Source organism: Chiloscyllium punctatum, chromosome 41, assembly GCF_047496795.1.
Source record: "Chiloscyllium punctatum isolate Juve2018m chromosome 41, sChiPun1.3, whole genome shotgun sequence".
Taxonomy (NCBI): Eukaryota; Metazoa; Chordata; class Chondrichthyes; order Orectolobiformes; family Hemiscylliidae; genus Chiloscyllium; species Chiloscyllium punctatum.
This window is the reverse complement of record NC_092779.1, coordinates 27,784,628-27,804,046: the sequence shown is the minus strand read 5'-3', so window position 1 is coordinate 27,804,046 and position 19,419 is coordinate 27,784,628. Positions and strand designations below refer to the sequence as shown.

At 43.1% G+C, this 19,419-nt stretch overlaps 1 protein-coding gene across 1 annotated transcript in view; it reads right to left on the bottom strand.

Moving 5' to 3' along the window:
• LOC140464957 (collagen alpha-6(VI) chain-like) overlaps nucleotides 1-19,419 on the bottom strand; it is a 139,595-nt gene that overhangs the window by 38,949 nt on the left and 81,227 nt on the right. Inside the window, exons 20-24 of the mRNA XM_072560628.1 lie at nucleotides 18,356-18,409; nucleotides 17,189-17,251; nucleotides 14,672-14,737; nucleotides 10,770-10,823; nucleotides 2,675-2,710 (exon numbers count right to left, since the gene is read on the bottom strand). Coding sequence (XP_072416729.1) covers nucleotides 2,675-2,710; nucleotides 10,770-10,823; nucleotides 14,672-14,737; nucleotides 17,189-17,251; nucleotides 18,356-18,409 — 273 coding nt within the window. The remainder of the gene's footprint in view (nucleotides 1-2,674; nucleotides 2,711-10,769; nucleotides 10,824-14,671; nucleotides 14,738-17,188; nucleotides 17,252-18,355; nucleotides 18,410-19,419) is intronic.

The window sequence follows — 19,419 nt, the reverse complement described above, 5'->3', positions numbered from 1 at the left end:
CCAGAAAGCCTGATTCTTTTTAAAGATAAATTCACTTCCTCTAGGAGAAAGGCATCTGTTGTGGTTCTGCTCGCCGAGCTGGGAATTTGTCTTGCAAATGTTTCGTCCCCTGTCTAGGTGACATCCTCAGTGCTTGGGAGCCTCCTGTGAAGCGCTTCTGTGCTGTTTCCTCCGGTATTTATAGTGGCCTGTCTCTGCCGCTTCCGGTTGTCAGTTCCAGCTGTCCGCTGTAGTGGCTAGTATATTGGTTCCAGGTCGATGTGTTTGTTGATAGAGTCTGTGGATGATTGCCATGCCTCTAGGAATTCCCTGGCTGTTCTCTGTTTGGCTTGCCCTATAATGATAGTGTTGTCCCAGTCGAATTCATGTTGCTTGTCGTTTTGTATATGGATCGTTAACTGTCTTCCTGTTTGTCCGATGTAGTGTTTTCTGCAGTCCTTGCATGGGATTTTATACACTACATTAGTTTTGCTCATATTGGGTATCGGGTCCTTCATTCTGGTGAGTTGTTGTCTGAGTGTGGCTGTTGGTTTGTGTGCTGTTATGAGTCCTAGTGGTCGCAGTAGTCTGGCTGTCAGTTCAGAAATGCTCCTGATGTATGGTAGTGTGGCTAGTCCTTTGGGTTGCGGCATGTCCTCGTTCCGTTGTCTCTCCCTTAGGCATCTGTTGATGAAATTGCGAGGGTATCCGTTTTTGGCAAATACCTTGTATAGGTGTTCCTCTTCCTCTTTTTGTAGTTCTGGTGTGTTGCAGTATGTTGTGGCCCTTTTGAATAGTGTCTTGATGCAACTTTGTTTGTGTGTGTTGGGGTGGTTGCTTTCATAGTTTAGGACTTGGTCTGTGTGTGTGGCTTTCCTGTAAACCTTTGTGGTGAATTCTCCGTTCGGTGTTCTCTGTACCGTCACGTCTAGGAATGGGAGTTGGTTGTCCTTTTCTTCATCTCTAGTGAATCGGATTCCTGTGAGTGTGGCGTTGATGATCTGGTGTGTGTTCTCTATTTCTGTGTTTTTAATTATTACAAAGGTGTCATCCACGTATCTGACCCAGAGTTTGGGTTGAATTTGTGGTAAGACTGTTTGTTCTAACCTTTGCATTACTGCTTCTGCTATGAGTCCAGAGATCGGTGAGCCCATGGGTGTTCCGTTGATTTGTTCGTATATATGGTTGTTGAATGTGAAGTGTGTTGTGAGGCACAAGTCCAGTAGTTTAAGTATGCCGTCTTTGTTGATAGGTTCAACGTCCTGTTGTCTGTTATGTCTGTCCAGCAGGTTGGCTATTGTTTCTTTGGCTAGGGTTTTGTCGATGGAGGTGAACAGTGCCGTTACATCGAATGAGACCATAGTTTCTTCTTTGTCTATGTGTATATTTCTGATGATGTCCAAGAATTCCTGTGTCAATTGTATAGATTGTCTGGATCCGCTGATCAGGTGTTTCAGTTTCTGCTGTAGTTCTTTGGCCAGTTTGTGTGATGGTGTCCCTGGTAGTGATACTATGGGTCTGAGTGGGATGTCTGGTTTGTGCACTTTGGGTAGCCCCAAAGCAACTACAAGTCCCAAGTACGACAAGCAACATGAATTCGACTGGTTCAACACTACCATTATAGGGCAAGCCAAACAGAGAACAGCCAGGGAATTCCTAGAGGCATGGCACTCATCCACAGACTCTATCAACAAACACATCGATCTGGACCCAATATACCGGCCACTACAGCGGACAGCTGGAACTGACAACCGGAAGCGGCAGAGACAGGCCACTATAAATGCCGGAGGAAACAGCACAGAAGCGCTTCACAGGAGGCTCCCAAGCACTGAGGATGTCACCTAGACAGGGGAACGAAACGTTTGCAAGACAAATTCCCAGCTCGGCGAACAGAACCACAACAACAAGCACCCGAGATACAAATCTTCTCCCAAACTTAGAAAGGCATCTACAAGGGAATGGAATCTCTTTAAATTAATTGTGTTGTGGCCAGATGAGGGGAATGGAGAAAGGCATCCAGTTCATTTCTCCTAATTTGGGAGCACAGCAATTTGGCATATCCCATCCCGAATCATACAAAATTGGTGTCTGGTTGCAGCACCCTGCATAGTGAGTGCTGAGTGAACTTTGATGTCCTGTTGTTCAGCTGGAGTGGATGACTCTAACCCGTTGCAGATATTCAAACTAAAATTGCATGCTGCTCCCAATTCTCTTTCGATATGCTCATAACTAGAAAGGCTAAATTCCAGGAGAGAAGACTATGTTGAAAATTCCAACCCCACCAATCACCAGGTCCCTGTGCTCTGCTCAGCTTGCTGAGCTGAGTGAGGATGGCGCTGAAACTTTCAGCAGAGACCTCAGCATCCTGAAAACTAGGAAAGAGCATGTAATTGTATTGCAGGTTGCATATAAAATATATTGTCAGAGGGAGAGGGAGAGAGGAAAAGAGAAAGAGGGAGAGGTGGGTGGGGGAGAAGAGAGGGAGAGAGCAAGAGAGAGTGAGAATGTGAGAGAGAGGAAGGGGAGTGGGGGAGAAGAGAAGGAGAGAAAGTGAGGGTGGGTGATGATGTGATGTTGATCAGGAAATGTTGTCATAGTATTAGCAACAGCTGTCCATCATCTTGAATCCAGACAAGCTGTCATGTAACAAATCTTGTTATTTATCTTATTAAACGCAAGGAAGCTATCAACTCACCGTTTTACCCACAAGTCCTCTCCGGCCAGGTCGCCCCTTGAACAAAGCAAAAACCAATTTGTTTTTAGCTAGCTGACAACTTCTAATGGATTGAAATATAATCACATAATGAAAATGGCTAAAGGATGGAAGTGTTCCAATATATTGCAGTTTATCTAAAATCAAAGACATATTCAATACTCACAACTAATCCAAATTGAAAACAATCATAACTTTTCTCAGAAATTTCCATTGTTATCACCATTAAATTTCGTCAGAGCCAATTTTGTTTTGAAAGCCAGTAAAGACCAGGTTACAAATAATGAAGAACATTTAAGTTCCAAACCACAGTGCCAAGGAGTGTCTTAATTATCTGTTTCATTGCACCTCAAAGAATTTGTCTTCAAAACTGGCAATACATTATTTCAATAAGCACCAGCCTCCATGCACAGTACTCAATGTTTTGAATGAAGGCTAACATATCACCAGGGAATACAGTTTATTGACAGACTGAGTGCTGAATGATATTTATTTTTGGCTAAGTCTGAATTGTATTGTGTTTTAATGGAGGGATTCCTGCCTATAGGGCCTGGTGGGTTTCCTTTTATTCCGTAAACCATTTTGCCTCATTAACTATCGAACTTTCCCCCATAGTATTCCTCACATCCAATTCCCGCCCTATCTTTCCAAAAGCCATCCTCAGAACAACTTGTCACTTTGGATATACCAAAACTCACGTGTCACCTTTAAAAGGCTATTGGGCACCCAGACAAGTACAGGCCAGAACTGCCCTCCATGGCTCCCAACATTTATCATGGACATGACAGACAGGGGGATAGTGGTAAACCATTTTACGGGGAGGAAGCTGGAGGCTCTGCTAGACAGCATGATGGAGAGGCAAGTCTTCCACTTCCTTTAGGATGAGCTGTAGAGGCCATGATACAAAACCATACCAGCTGGATCGGAGGTTAACACACAGGTCAGTGCAGGCTCAGTCATCTGGTGAAATGCCCAGCATGGCAGGAAGAAGGCCAATGACCTTCTACACTCTGCCAGCTTACTTGCCATAACCTTCTCTCCGATACCTCCCACTCTCACCAAAGCTAATGCTCTCCTGCTCTCATTAATGCCTGCAATGTCTTCCCTCCTTCATTGTCACCACTAATGCTGCATGCCGTCTGCGCTACCCCCTCATTCACTCAGAACACCTCCCCATCTGCACCAAGAACAACAGCCATGCCACTTTCATCTCCTTGAATACCTACGCTTCTCTTATCCCAGGAGGAAAGCAGCTCCCAAAAAAAGGCATAAAGAATCAAGACTGTTGGGGGCCATACAATATTCAACTGTCCACCCCTTATGTGAAGAGTGCTCTGATTCTGACCACTCCAAGTGGCTAACTGATCATTTCCAAGCCCTTAATGATATCCAAGGCTGCCCTTGGCTCAATGAGTGAAAGTTGTCCTATAGACTTGACTGAAACCTGGTGACAAGCTCCCTTTCTTTGTGTGAGCACTGAATGGCAAATGTAAAGATGTAGGTAATATGGACCTGAAGTGGCAGTGCCAAAATTCAATAAGAGAATGCAAGGATGAGTGAATGCTGTGAGAACAAACAAAGAACCTGGAGGTGCAGCCAGTCCATCAAATTTGTCCATGTCTCTGAGTAGACAATGTCCTTGCTGCAGCATTACAATCATTGGGCAAGCCATTGTACCCTGAGGTGCAGCATTGCAATGTTGAAGTGTCCTGTATGTGGGCCAGAAAAATGTCAAGAGACTGACACATGTTGCATACCAATGTAGATGTGAGGTGCATCTGACTAGTGCCCATGGTGTGTGCTCTGAAATTTCATGCTGGTAACCAACATGAAGGTCTTTTGGAGCAAGCAGCAAGCTGAATTCACAAGGGACATGCTCTGTTTTCCATGCCGAGTTTACTCGTTATCAAAATTAGCGTATCAACTCCAGTGACCCTTCTTCAAAACAGTTCTCTGATTAACCGTTAACTCTGATTTCTCTGCGTAGATGATTGCAGACTGCTGAATTTTTCCAGCAATTTCTGTTTTCGTTTCAGGTTCTCAGCAACCTCAGTTCTTTCGGTTTTTCTTGTTGTTGAGATTGTTTGGTGAGTTTGGTAAAATGGAACGCTGAATATTAAGATAGTGAAGTGATTCCACCAACAGGGTGTTGAACAAAATTTAATCGTCATCCACTGACAACTCACTGCTACCTTGCGAGGATCTCACTATCCCACTTGTGAAAAGCATGGAGCGAGTTGCTCCCAATGTCAAGATGGGCCTTGCTGGATTTCTCATCCAATTTTGCCCTAAATCTTGCTTTAACCCACATCACTCAGGCTCTTATAAGATTAGTTTTGGTGCAGGTTGGGAGCATTTCACTGGCAACACTGCCCTGACTAGTCTGCAGGGAGCTATCGGAAGGCAGAGCAGCAGCAACAGCAGCAGCAGCGCGGAGTGAGTATTAAACTCACAGAGCTCGGACAATGCGGCCTAGTCTGCGGGGAGCAGTCAGAGGGAGGAACAGTAGCAACACAGAGTATAAAATTCGCTGAGCTCGGGGACCGTGGCCTAGTCTGCAGGGAGCAGTCAGAGGGACAGTGAGAGGGAGGAACAGTAGCAGCACAGAGTGAGTATAAAACTCACTGAGCTCGGGGAGCGTGGCCTAGTCTGTGGGGAATGATCGGAAGGTGGACCAGCAGCAGCAACAAGGAGGGAGTACAGAACAACCTTGATTATCAGAATCAGACAGGCGGGGAATTTTTTGTTCAGATAATGGATAACATTTTTACAGCACCTTGAGATCTTGTTCGGATAATCCAAAATTCAGATAATTCATGTTTCGATAACTGGGGTTGTTCTTTATAAAGCTCACTGAGTGCAACCTAGTCTGCTGGGAGACGCCAGAGGGAGGAACAGTAGCAGCAGCAGCAGCAGCACGGAGTGAATATAAAACTCACTGAGCTCGAGGAGTGAATATAAAACTCACTGAGCTCAGGGAGTGAGTATAAAACTCACTGAGCTCGGGAAGCGTGGCCTAGTCTGCTGGGAGCAGTCGGAGGGACGAACAGTAACAGCAGTAACACAGAGTGAGCATGAAACACATTCTGGATTAGTGGTGCTGGAAGAGCACAGCAGTTCAGGCAGCATCCAACGAGCAGCAAAATCGACGTTTCGGGCAAAAGCCCTTCATCAGGAATAAAGGCAGTGAGCCTGAAGCGTGGAGAGATTTTCACAACATGGTTGAAGAGCTTCAGAGCAGAGGAAATGACCTGGGAGTTGCAGTGGGAGAGGGACTCCCTGAGATTCTTGTAGAGAGAGGAGGAAAACTTCTTCAAGGCAGGCATCCTTGCAAGAGGATTCGCAGTCGGGTTAAAATCAATGAGGTAAAAACACATTCTCACTGCTAATAACACTGGACTGACATCACAGGAATGCAGTGACCTGATTGGCTGAAAGGAAATCTGCAGTAAGGTTGAAAAAGAGCATAGCAGAGAAGTATAAGAAATTAATTAACTCATAAATTTATACAAGTTAATAAAGTAACCAATTGAGTAGAAATGGCTGGGCAGGTGATGTGCTGTAGCTGTATGATGTAGGAGCTGGCTGATCCCATTTTGAACAGCAGTGACCACATCCACAGCAAGTGTTAGTTGCTGGAAGAACTCTGGCTCAAAACTGATGAGCTGGAATCTGAGCTTCAAACATTGCAGCACATCCAGGAAGGGGAGAGTTACCTGGACACTTTGTTTCAGGAAGCAGTCACGCCTGGTAGATTAAGTAATTCAAATTCAGTCAGTGATCAGGGACCACAGGGTGTGATTGAAGGTGAGGCAGGTAGGGGGATCCTGAGTTCAGGAATGGAGAAGCCTCAGCTCTTGACCTGGTCCAACAGGTATGAGGTACTTGCTTGCTGTGTGAATGAGGAAAAGGGCTGCAGGGAGGATGTGGCAGCTGACCACAGCACCATGGTGCAGGAGGCCATTCAAGAGGTGAGAGCAAAAAGACAAGTGGTAGTTATAGGGGATTGTATAATTAGGGGCATAGATCGTATCCTTTGCAAGCTGGATCAGGAGTCCTGCATTGTGTGTTGCCTGCCCGGTGCCAGGGTGCAGGACATCTCTGACCGGCTGGAAAGGATATTGGAGCGGGAGGGATAGGATCCAGTTGTTGTGATCCAGGTTTGGACAAACAGCATAGGCGAGGCTAGAAAGGAGGATCCATTTGGGGATTATCAAGCATTAGGAACGAAATTAAGGAACAGGTCCTCAACGGTTATAATCTCCGGATTACTGCTCGAGCCACGTCCAAATTGGTTTAGGGCTAAGAAAATTAGGGAAGTAAGCAAATGGCCAAGGGAGTGGTGTAAGAAGGAGGGGTTCCATTTCATGGGGCATTGGCATCAGTTTTGGAACAGGAGGGATCTATACCAAAGGGACGGTCTCCACCTGAACCGTTCTGGAACTGGTGATCTAGCAAATAGGATAAAAACAGTGGTGATTAGGACTTTAAACTAGTCAGTTGGGGGCGGGGGGGGGGGGGGGGGGGTGGGAAGGGAAGGGAAAACAACAGGAAGTATGATGGTAAATAGAAAGGTTAGCATGTGTGCAGGAGAGTTTAACTACAAGACAGACTACAAAAGAAGAAGTAAAAAGGAAGAAAAACTCAGGAGATATTATTACAGATGTTGGAAATCATGAGGTTATGAAAACTAGCATAAAGGCGCTTTACCTGAGTGCTCCTAACATTCGTAATGAGGTTGATGAGTTAACTGCACAAATCATTGCGAATAATTATGATTTAGTCACCAGTACAGGGACATGGTTACAGGATGGTCACGACTGGGAGTTAAATATCCAGGGGTATCAGACTAATCAGAAGGACAGACAGGAAGGAAAGGGGAGTGGTATAGCTCTGACATTCAAGGACAACATCGGGGCAGTGCTGAGAGATGATATAGGTTCTATAGAGAATAAGGTTGAATCCATTTGGGTGGAAACTAGAAATTCTAAGAAGAAAAAGACACTGATAGGTGCAGTCTGTAGGCCACCAAATAATAACACCACACATTGGGGAGGGCAACAAGCAAAGAAATAACTAATGCCAGTAAAAATGGTATGACAGAGTTCTGGAGAACTGTAGAGTTTGGAGCAGACTGCAGAGATGGTGGTGGCCGCATTTGTCTCGTGCGTAATGTAAGGTTATTTGGTTCAGCAATCTGCAAGCTATGGCATATTCAGGAAAGATCATTGTGATTGGGAAGGATTACTGAAATAGGGATGTTTCGTGGGGGATTTTAATCTACATGTAGATTGGTCGAACCAGCTCAGTCAGCATAGCCTTGAGGAGGAATTCATTGAGTGTATCCGTGATAGTTTTCTTGAACAGTATGTAATGAAACTGACAAGAGAGCAAGCTATCCTGGATCTGGTCCTGCGTAATGAGACAGGAATAACTAATGACCTCATAGTTAAGGATCCTCTTGGAAGGAGTGATCACAGTATGGTTGAATTTAGAATACAGCTGGATAGTGTGAAGGTAAAATCCAATACCAGGATCCTGAGCTTAAACATGGGGGACTACAATAGGATGAGGTAGGAGCTGGCTAAAGTAGACTAGAAACAAAGACTTTATGATGGGACAGTTGACGAGCAGTGGAGGACTTTCAAAGTAATTTTTTTAAAGTGCTCAGCCAAAGTATAATTCAGTGAAAAGGAAGGACTTTAAGAAAAGGGTTAATCTGCCATGGGTGTCTAAGGAAATAAGGGAGTCTATAAATTAAAAAGAAGGCATAGATCAGCAAGAAACTAGAAAATTGGGAAAGATTTAAAGGTCAACAGAAAGCCACAAAAAGAGCTATAAAGAAAAGTAAGATAGAACATGAGAAAAAAACAGAACATAAAGACAGATAGCAAAGGTTTGTTTAAATATATTTAAAAAGTGGCAGAACATTGGTCCTTTAGAGGATGAAGAGGCACATTTAGTCATGGGATATGATGAAATGGCCAAGGCATTGAATAGGTATTTTGTGTCAGTCTTCACAGTGGAGGACACCAATAACATGCCAGTAATTGACAAAGAGATGAAAGTAGGTGAGGACCTGGGAACAATCATTATCATGGAAGAGGTAGTGTTGGGCAAGCTAATGGAGCTAAGGATAGACAAGTCTCCTGGCCCTGTTGGAATGCATCCCAGGGTACTAAAAGAGATGGCAGGAGAAATAGTGATTACATTTGTGATAACTTTCCAAAGTTCGCTAGACTCTAGGTTAGTTCTAGCAGATTGGAAAACAGCAAATGTGACACCACTGTTTAAAAAGGGAGGTAGACAAATGATGGGGAATTATAGACCGGTGCTTAACTTCTGTAGTGGAGAAGATGCTGAGTCTATTATCAAGGAAGAAATAACAAAGCATCTAGATAGAATTTGACCCTTTGGGCAGATGCAGCATGGGTTCATGAAGGGCAGGTCATGCTTAACTAATCTTTTGGAATTCTATGAAGACATTACGAGCACAGTGGACAACGGGGATCCAGTAGATGTGGTATACCGAGATTTCCAAAGGCCTTCAACAAGAGGCTGCTGCATAAGATAAAGATGCATGGCGTTAGGGGTAGAGTATTAGCCTGACAGAGGATTGGTTGACTAACAGGAAGCAAAGAATGGGGATGAACGAGTGCCATTCTGGCTGGCAATCAATAACTATTAGTATGCCTCAGGGATCAGTATTGGGACCACAGTTATTCACAATTTACCTAGGAATGGGGGACCATGTGTAGTGTGTCAAAATTTGCAGATGACACAAAGATGAGTGGCAGAGCAAAGTGTACGGAGAACCGTGAAAGCTTGCAGAGGAACATAGATACTGTAAGTGAATGGGCAAAGGTCTGGCAGATGGAATACAATGTTAATAAATGTGAAGTCATCCATTTTGGTAGGAGTAACAGTAAAACGGACAATTACTTGAATGGTAAAAAGTTGCAGCATGCTGCTATGCAGACGGACTTGGGAGTCCTTGTGTATGAATCACAGAATGTTGGTCTGCAGGGACAACAGGTAATTAGGAAGGCAAATAGAATTTTGTCCTTCGTTGCTAAAGGGATTGAGTTTCAAAGCAGGAAGATTATATTGCAGCTGTATAGGGTGCTGGTAAGGCCACACCTGGAGTACTGTGTGCAGTTTTGGTCTCCTTACTTGAGAAAGGATGTACTGGCACTGGAGGGGGTGCAGAAGAGGTTCACTAGACTTATTCCGGAGTTGAGGGGGTTGGCTTATGAGGACAGACTGGGTACACTGGGATTATATTCATTGGAATTTAGAAGAATGAGTGGGGATCTTATAGAAATTATGAAGGGAACAGATAAGATACGCATGGAGAGGATGTTTCCACTGGTAGCTAAATCCAGGACAAGAGGGCACAGTGTCAAAATTAGGCGGGTGGGGTAGATTTAGGACTGAATTGAGAAAGGACTTCTTCACCCAGAGGGTTGTGAATCTATGGAATTCCCTGTCCAGAGAAGTAGTTGACGCTCCTTCGCTAAATTGTTTTAAAGCAAGAATCGATTTTTTTTACCAATAAAGGATTTAAGGGTTATGGTGGGAGGGCAGATAAGTGGAGCTGAGTCCATGAAAAGATCAGCCATGATCTTATTGAATGGTGGAGCAGGCACAAAGGGCCAGATGGCCTACTCCTGCTCCTTGTTCTTATGTGACATCACTACTCATGTCGTTCCTGTGGGAAAATGGGCCAAAGAAATCTGCAGTTGCATTTGAGGCCAATTAAGGCTGCTGTTTTGCTGGAAGTTTTCCAACTCAATAATATTAAACAGTCCATCTCCAGCTATCCAAAGTCACAGGCATTTAAACGAATCCTGTCATTGAATTGATTTATGAATTTCTTATAGAATTCATGGATTAAAGTCAACATAAACAAAACTATCAAAGAAGCAGGAGAAATAATGAACCCAGTACCTAATTTAAAACAAAATCAGCGTTTGCATGACAATGTGAACACAAATATAAACACGAATTAGTGACAAAGAAAATAAAGGATTGGTGTCACTCGGTGTAGCTGTTTGAATACATGAGCTATTCTTACATTATTTCCTTTACTACCACGGAAGCCTAGTGTGCCACTTCTTCCACGTTCACCCTGTAGATTAAAAAAAAACTGTCAATGTTATTCCAGTTTTTGTTTTCGCTTTTGCAGCCCCAGCCATTCCCACATATGGAATAGAATAAAAGAGAGAGAGAGCTCATAATTACCGATGTGATTTCAAAAGGGATCAAGCTTTCCAACTTTCCTTGGTTGATGCAGTGCTTGACTTCATTTACCTTATTTTTTTCATTATTTTCTCTTCCTGAACTAACAGCTGTTGAGGACACTACAGCCTCTCTCCAGCTCAGAAAGCTTAACAATCAAATTGGTTGAGGCCCATATTACAGCTTTCAACCTCTGGTCTAACTTTTAGACAAGACTTGAGGATCTATTTAGCTCCATTGGTTCATGGTGAGCTTGTGCATCAAGTTAACATTGAAAGCGGCACAGTGGCTCAGTGGTTAGCACTGCTGCCTCATGGCACCAGGGTCCCAGGTTCAATTCCAGCCTCAGGTGACTGTCTGTGTGGAGTTAGCACATTCTCCCCGTGTCTGTATGGGTTTCCTCCCACAGTCCAAAGATGTGCAGGTTAGGTAAATTGCTCATGGTGTTAGGTGCATTAGTCAGAGGAAAATGGGTCTGGGTGGGTTACTCTTCAAAGGGTCAGTGTGGACTTGTTGGGCCGAAGGACCTCTTTCCACACTGTAGGGAATCTAATCTTAAAAAAAACAAAGAGTACAATTCCCATTCAGGCTGAGTTAAAAATCACACAACATCAGATTATAGTCCAACAGGTTTAATTAGAAGCACACTAGCTTTTGGAGTGACGCTCCTTCATCAGGTGATTGTGGAGGGCTCGATCGTAACACAGAATTTATAGCAAAAATTTGCAGTGTGATGTAAATCATTCAGGCTGAGGTAGTGTCAGAATTAGTCTCAACTCTCAGTAGTAAAAGATCATGGCACTTTGCCAAGGTCTGATAAATAAAAGCTAAAAATGTGGCTGGGGAACTGAAGAGGATGACAAGACTTTATTATACAAGATTTAGGAACGATCGAACTGAGATATTTAAGGTCATTCAAGAATTTAATAGGGAACAACCTATATAGGTTAGGGGCAGAATCCCTCATGCCAGCTCCTCATATAATAACAACATGACTGATCTGATTACTCCACATCCCCTCTGACCCCAATAACATTTCACCCCCCAAAAAAAGTGCTGGAGAATCTCAGCAGGACTGGCAACATTTGTGGAGAGGGGAAACAGAGTTAACATTTCATAGAGTCATACAGCATGGAAACAGATTATTCAGTCCAACTAGTCCAGCCAAGCATGGTCATAACTAAACTAGTCCAATCTGCCTGCGCCTGATCCATATCCCTGTCAACCTTCTCCAATCCAGAAGGTTGAAAGTTTCGTCAGCTTTGTTAAGAATTCCAGTGCCATTATCCAAGAAATCGGATTTCTCCGTGGAATTATGCACAATGACAGACTGGATTTTGTTTTCAGGTTGGACTTTACTGAAGGAGATTTTGGAGAACTGGCTCATTTCCATTTGACTTGGAGGGGATGGAGTGGTCACTAAGGACTGGATTTAGGAACTTTACTGGGGAACCTTTTCCCATGTAAGAGGATCCTATCTACTGCATGGACTAATAATTTTTGTTGTTATAATAATTGCATGTTGTGTATCAATAGCTTGCTTAGGTACTGGCAGTAAGATTCTTTTGAAAGCTGGTAGTCCCATCTAGGTAGTTATCATGGAATGATAAAAGGGAGGAATGTAATGTTAAATGATTAAATTGGAATATCTCTCTGGACATTGATGTAATATTAAAGAGTTAAACTACACTGAGTGAACATTTTGAAAGTGGGTGGGGACAACATTCATGCAAAAATATGAATCACCCACAGTCATTTACTATTACTCCCCTACTATTATCAAAGTATACTATCATTCAATCTCTTCCATTCAGAAATGCTTTCTAGCCATCCCCCGAAGCTAGCACACGTCACACCTGCATTGTCTTGGGGAATCACTGAGTCAGAAAATCATCTGCATAATGATTCCCCAGGATTAGGGTATTAGCATTTGCATTATAATTTGTATCAGCAAAACAGTGGCTCAGTGGTTAGCACTGAGGGACCCGGGTTTGATTCCAGCCTTGGGCGACTGGCTATGAAAGCTGGTTTGCATATTTTTCCCATGTCTGTGTGGGTTTCTTCTGGGTGCTCCGGTTTCCTCCCACAATGTAAAGATGTGCAGGTTAGGTGAATTGACCATGCTAAATTGACCATAGTGTTCAGGGATGTGTAGGTTAGGGGCATTAGTCAGATGCATGTGTCTGGGAGGGTTATTCTTCGGAGGGTCGGTGTGGAGTTGTTGGGACTGAATAACCTGTTTCCACGCTGTGGGGATTCTATTCTATGAATCATGTACTTATTCAAATGTCTTTACCATACCTGCATCCAGCATTTTCTCTGGCAATTCATTTGACACATGAACTACTCTGTGTGAAAAAAGGTTGCCCTTTTTCCTCTCACCATAAAAGTATGCCCCCTAATTTTAAACACCCCTACCCTTGGGAAAAAATGCCTTTGCTATTCACCTTATCTATGCCTCTCATGATTTCATAAACCTCTATAAGGTCACCCCTCAACCTACTCAGGAAAACAGCTCTATCTGCTTTCCATAAAGGCCGTTCCCTCCGCGATTACCTCATCAGCTCTATGCCCCCCTCGAACCCACCGTCCCCTCCGGCACCTTCCTCTCCCACCACAGGAATTGCAAAACCTGTATCGACACCTCCCCCCTCATCTCCATCCAAGGTCCCAAAGGAGCCTTCCACATCTATCAAAGTTTCACCTGCACTTCCACACATCATTTACTGTATCCGTTGCTCCCAATGCAGTCTCCTCTACGTTGGGGGGACAAGACACCTACTCGCACAGCACTTCAGAGAGCATCTCCAGGACATCAACACCAACCAATCCCACTGCCCCGTGGCTGAACACTTCAACTCCCCCTCCCACTCTGCCCAAGGACATGCAGATCCTTGGCTTCCTCCATCACCACTCCCTTACCATCCAACACCTAGAGGAAGGACGCCTCATCTTCCCCCTGGGAACCTTCCATCTCCGTGGCATCAATGTGGATTTCACCAGTTTCCTCATTTCCCTTCGCCCCACCTTATCCCAGTTCAAACCTTCCAGCTCAACACAACCCTCATGACCTGTCCTACCTGTTCATCTTCCTTCCCACCTATCCACTCCACCCTCCCCTCCAACCTATCACCTTTACCCCCACTTCCATTCAGCTATTGCACTCTCGGCTGGCTTCCCCCAGCCCTGCCCCCCTCCCATTTATCTCTCCACCCCTGAGGCTCCCAACCTCATTCCTGATGAAGGGCCTTTGCCCGAAACATCGATTTTCCAGGTCCTTGGTTGCTGCCTGACCTGCTGTGCTTTTCCAGCACCACACTCTCAACTCTAATCTCCAGCATCTGCAGTCCTCACCTTCGCCTGGAAAACAGCCCCACCCTATCTTTATATCTGAAACTCAAGTTGGAAAGGGTTCAGAAAAGGTTGGCCAGGATATTGCCAGGAATGAAGGAAACACAGCAGTTAAGTGTGCACAGAGATCTCCCACCAATAGTAATGAGGTAATGACTCGATAAACTGTTTTTGTGACATTGAGAGAGCAGTTAGTCAAGCTCCTACCCTATTCTCCAAAATACCACCAGGAGATCTTCAGGCCAAGGCAGATGAAAAGTTTTGGTTTAACAACTCACGTTGAAGACAGCATATGGCTTAAATAAACTAAAAAGGGGTGAGCATACTAAAAATATGAGAATTTATTGCACAGGCAGTGTAGTTTACACATCAGGGTAAGCAGCTTACCGGTACACCTGGATCTCCTCTTTGACCTGGATATCCTCTGACATAATTATCTCGACCAGGGTTACCCTGAAATAAAAAGCATGTACCAAAATACAAAATTTTAAATGGAATTTGGCGCTCAATTTTCAATTTTTCAACTGTCAGCAGAAAAATGCGCTTTAAACCAACCTTTAAAAGAAACCAGCATTCCAACATAATTACTACCAATGATGACAATAAGAAAGTACTTAAGAACCCATTTTAACTCCCTCCATCTAGTGTGGCAATAATAGGCAAAATAAACGGTTATCAGTCATTTTCAGCCAAGTTTACAAATTGATCTTCCATCCTGAGCTGGACCCTAAGAGTACCTACTTTATTTAGGCAGCTCCTTGCAAAATGCAAATTGATTTCCTGATAAGACCCTGAGTGTAGGCTCCATAAGACCATTAGACATAGGAGCAGAAATTTGCCCATTTAGCCCATTGAGTCAGTTCTGCCATTCAATTATGGCTGATAGGTTTCTCAATCCCATTCTCCAGCTTTCTCCCTGTAACTCTTGCTCCCCTTGTAAATCAAGAACCTATCTATCTTCATCTTAAATACACTCAATGACCTGGCCTCCACAGCCTTTGATGAATTCCATAGATTCACCATTCTCTGGCTGAAGAAGTTTTTCCATATCTCCATTCTCAAGGGTCTTCTTTTTATATAAGGCTAGTCCTAGTCTCTCCTGACAATGAAAACATCTTTCCAATATCCACCCTCTTCAGCTCATTCAGTATCCTGTAAGTTTCAATTAGATTCCCTCCCCATCTTTCTAAACTCCATCAAGTATAGACGCAAACGTTCCTCATATGTTAAGCTTTTCATTCCCGAGATCATTCTCGTGAACCTACTCTACCAGTCCAGGGCCAGTACATCCTTCCTGAGGTATGGGGCCCGAAATTACGCCCAATACTCTAAATGTGGTCTGTGCAGAGCTTCATAAAGCTTCAGAAGTACATCCCTATGTTTATTTTCTTGTCCTCTTGAAATAGATACCAATATTGTGTTTGCCTTCCTAACTACCGACCTAACCTGCAAGTTTACCTTAAGAGAATCCTGGTCTAGAACTCTACAGTCCCATTTGCACCTCGGATTTCTGAATTTACTCCCCATTTGGAAAATAGTCCATGCCTCTATTCTTCCTACCAAAGTGCATGACCTCACATTCCCACATTGTACTCCAACTGCCACTTCTTTGCTTACTCTCTTAACCTGTCTAAATCTTCCTGCAGCATCCACTGCCTCCTCAATAAAACCTACCTCTCTGCCTATCTTTGTATCATCTGCAAACTTAGCCGAAATGCCCTCAATTCCTTCATCTAGATCATTAACGTATAAAGTGAAAAGTTGTGGTCCCAACACTGACCATTGTAGAAAATCCAATTGTATTGTACGTCAGTGAATAGCCTTGTCAGAGATGCTTAAAGGAGCTGCTTGAAACCTGTCAGAAGTAAAACACCCTCATACTCCTACTAGTTGTTCTGGACTGCTATCAACTTCCATGGAGCCTTGCCTACCTACCTCACTACCTCTGAGATTGCCTTGCCGCCCTCTCCTCTCCCAGGCTCTGACTGTAAACAAATTCAGCACAAAAGCAGCTCATTCTCTCCTTCCCAGTTCCCCCCAGCATCTGCTGCACTATAGCGCCTCTTTGGTTCCAGAACATCTTATTGGTGAGAAGAGGAAAACAACAGACAGCCTTTTCTCCACACACTCCACATTTGTAGTTTAGTGGAGACCCCACACAACCCCTGCCCAGCAGTACGGCAGGGCTCTGGTTTATTTTTACTGGATGAGACAACAAGTTTTCTTGTGGCACACTGTACATGCATTTCAAATGACTCCAGCTTTTGCTGTGTCATGTGATTGGTTTATTATGATTGACTTGGCTAGTTTGATCATCAGCAGGTCAGATGGTATTTTGGAAAGATGCGAGTCAAGGTTTTGCATTTAGAGCCATTCTTGGGAACTGGGAGACTTAATGCAAGAGCAGCATCAGAGGAGCAGGAGAGTCAACATTTTGGGTGATCCCACCAGAGCATCAACTCTCCTGCTCCTCTGATGCTGCTTGACCTGCTGTGTTTTTTTCCAGCTCTACATGTTATCGACCAGAACTTTCCAGCATCTGCAGTCCTCACTATCTCCCTTATATAACAGCAGCATGTTCAGACTACTGGACGTCAGTTAGGCAAAAAATTCACTTAAAAGAGTTTATGGCTCCTAAATGTAACCATTAGGTTTGAGCTCACTTCAAGGAAAGAAGCCAAAGTTATTTGCATATAGAAATATTATTGCGCAAATAAAATTGAGCATCATGTACACAGCTCAATTCAACATTCAGCATGAAGGACATGTGTAAATACTGAGTGCTGGACAGAATACGCATTTAAAATGATGCATTGCCAAGCTTCTGCAAATAAAACAACTATGCAATTAGTTTGAAACTAATTTGAAAGATGACATATTATAAAATGATGTTTTTCCACTTACAGGGTCACCTGGTATTCCAACATCTCCACGCTCACCTCTGTATCCGGTTGGGCCTTTAATTCCCTGAAAAAAAGTTAATATGACAGTTCAAAGTGAGATATTCATTAAAAACTGTGTTGTTTCAAGTTGCATCCAATAAGTCAGTGCTATTTATAAAGTGCCAAATGCTTTGACATATCAAATAAAGTACATTTATAAATGACTGGATTCCAATATCTGAATGGATCTTGGAATGTGTTCTTTTTGTCTTCATTACCATGGTTAGCGCTCAAAGGAATGTTATTGCTGGTTGCAAGAGAAACAAAATTTTGAACCAGTGGGTGAAATAACTCCACAGAGGCTGGTATCCCATCACCAAGTCACCCTTTATTTACACATGGAAAGTCCTTGATAGTGGTCCAGCTCCCTCAAAGCCACCTCAGAGTGTCAAGACTCTCCTCTTTTGATCTGTCAGTCAGGGCTCCCTTATTAGACAAAATCAATATTATTCTATGAGGTCCGCTTGGCTGACCTTGTTACTATCACTGCCTTGGGTAAAATTGATCAGGCTGTGGTAAAAATATACGGGATCATTGGCTTCAAGAAAAACATAGACTACAATGTCAGGAAAGAACTGCCTAAAATTCTATAGTAATGTTTAAATTGAAACAGGGTGATACTCAACAAAGGAAGGGAATTTCTAAGCTACGGGGAAAGAATGAGAGACACAGTCTAATGGATAGCTGGTTCGAAGAGTTGACACGATGAATGAGAGCTCACATGTGACAATAAATCTTTCTCTTTTGTGATATATGGTGATATGAGTCAATGGTTCTGGTGAGAACCTTTCAGATTATCATTTCTGTGTTGTGGCAGTTACGCATCAAACCAATTGTATAAATTTGTTTTTTGCCAGACTTTCCAACTTCAAGTAGTTATTAACATGCATCTGTAATGTTGTGGTCATCTTAGGCCACAACAGGCATTCATTGTTACACATTCAGTTTGCAAAATTCAAAATAATTTTCAAATTATCATAAATGGGGGAATAGAGAACTTGAAAATAAATAAGATTTTGAATACTTTCTTAATGATGAAATAATATTTTAAATTAAACAGACATAATTGTCAAGTGTATACAATGCACATATTTCAATAAATGCTTAAGTAAAAAAAGTCTGTCTTTACAGTATTTCCATTATCCCCTTTTGGCCCAGCAACTCCATGGATTCCAGACTCCCCCTGTGAGAAGACAATATTCAGGATTAATTTGTCAAATAATATATACATTTGAGCAAAAGAAAGAAAAATCACAAAGTAAAAACAGGAGAAAATGACTTGGTTTTACATAGAATCTTTCACAACTTCAGAACCACCCAAAGCTTTTTACAATCAATATATTATGTTTTAAGTAATATAACAAATGTGACAGCCAAATTGCAAGGCCCAAAAAATAATTTGTTTATTTTTTTATGGAATTTGTTGAGGGATAAAATCCATTTGGAAGCATTTCCTTGCTCTTCAAAATTGTAACACGTGATCTTTTACATCCACTATTACCAATATTTTTTTGCCGTGGAGAAAGGAATCTCCCTTTAATGTACTCTTACATTCATTTTAGAGAGTCTAATGTATTATATCACATCTAACATGCAGCACTGCTGTACCTCATTGGGGATATTAATCTAGATTACATGTTCGCATGTGACTTGCACTCACAACTTTCTGAATCTGAGTCGACAGTCCTATTCATTGAGTCAAAGTTGACAGATTATTACCTTAAACAGGAATAAATGGGTGCCATCACTAAATATGTGCGAGGTAGAATTGACTGGAAATGTCCATAAGTTTATTCTTTATTCATTCAGGGTATGTGAGCACCTCTGGCTGGGCTAGCATTCATTACTCACCTCGAGGGTGACATGGTGGCTCAGTGATTAGCACTGCTGCCTCACAGCACCAGGAAACCAGGTTCAATCCAGCCTTGGGTGACAGTGTGAAGTTTGCACATTTTCCCAGTTTCTGCGTGGGTTTCCTCCCACAGTCCAAAGATGTGCAGGTCAGGTAAATTGGCCATGCTAAATTGCCCATAGTGTTAGGTGCATTAGTCAGAGGGAAATGAGTCTGGGTGGGTTACTCATAGAGTCATAGAGATGTACAGCATGGAAACAGGCCCTTCAGTCGAACCTGTCCATGCTGACCAGATGTCCCAAACCACCTGCCAGTCCCCGGCCCATGTCCCTCTGTCCCTT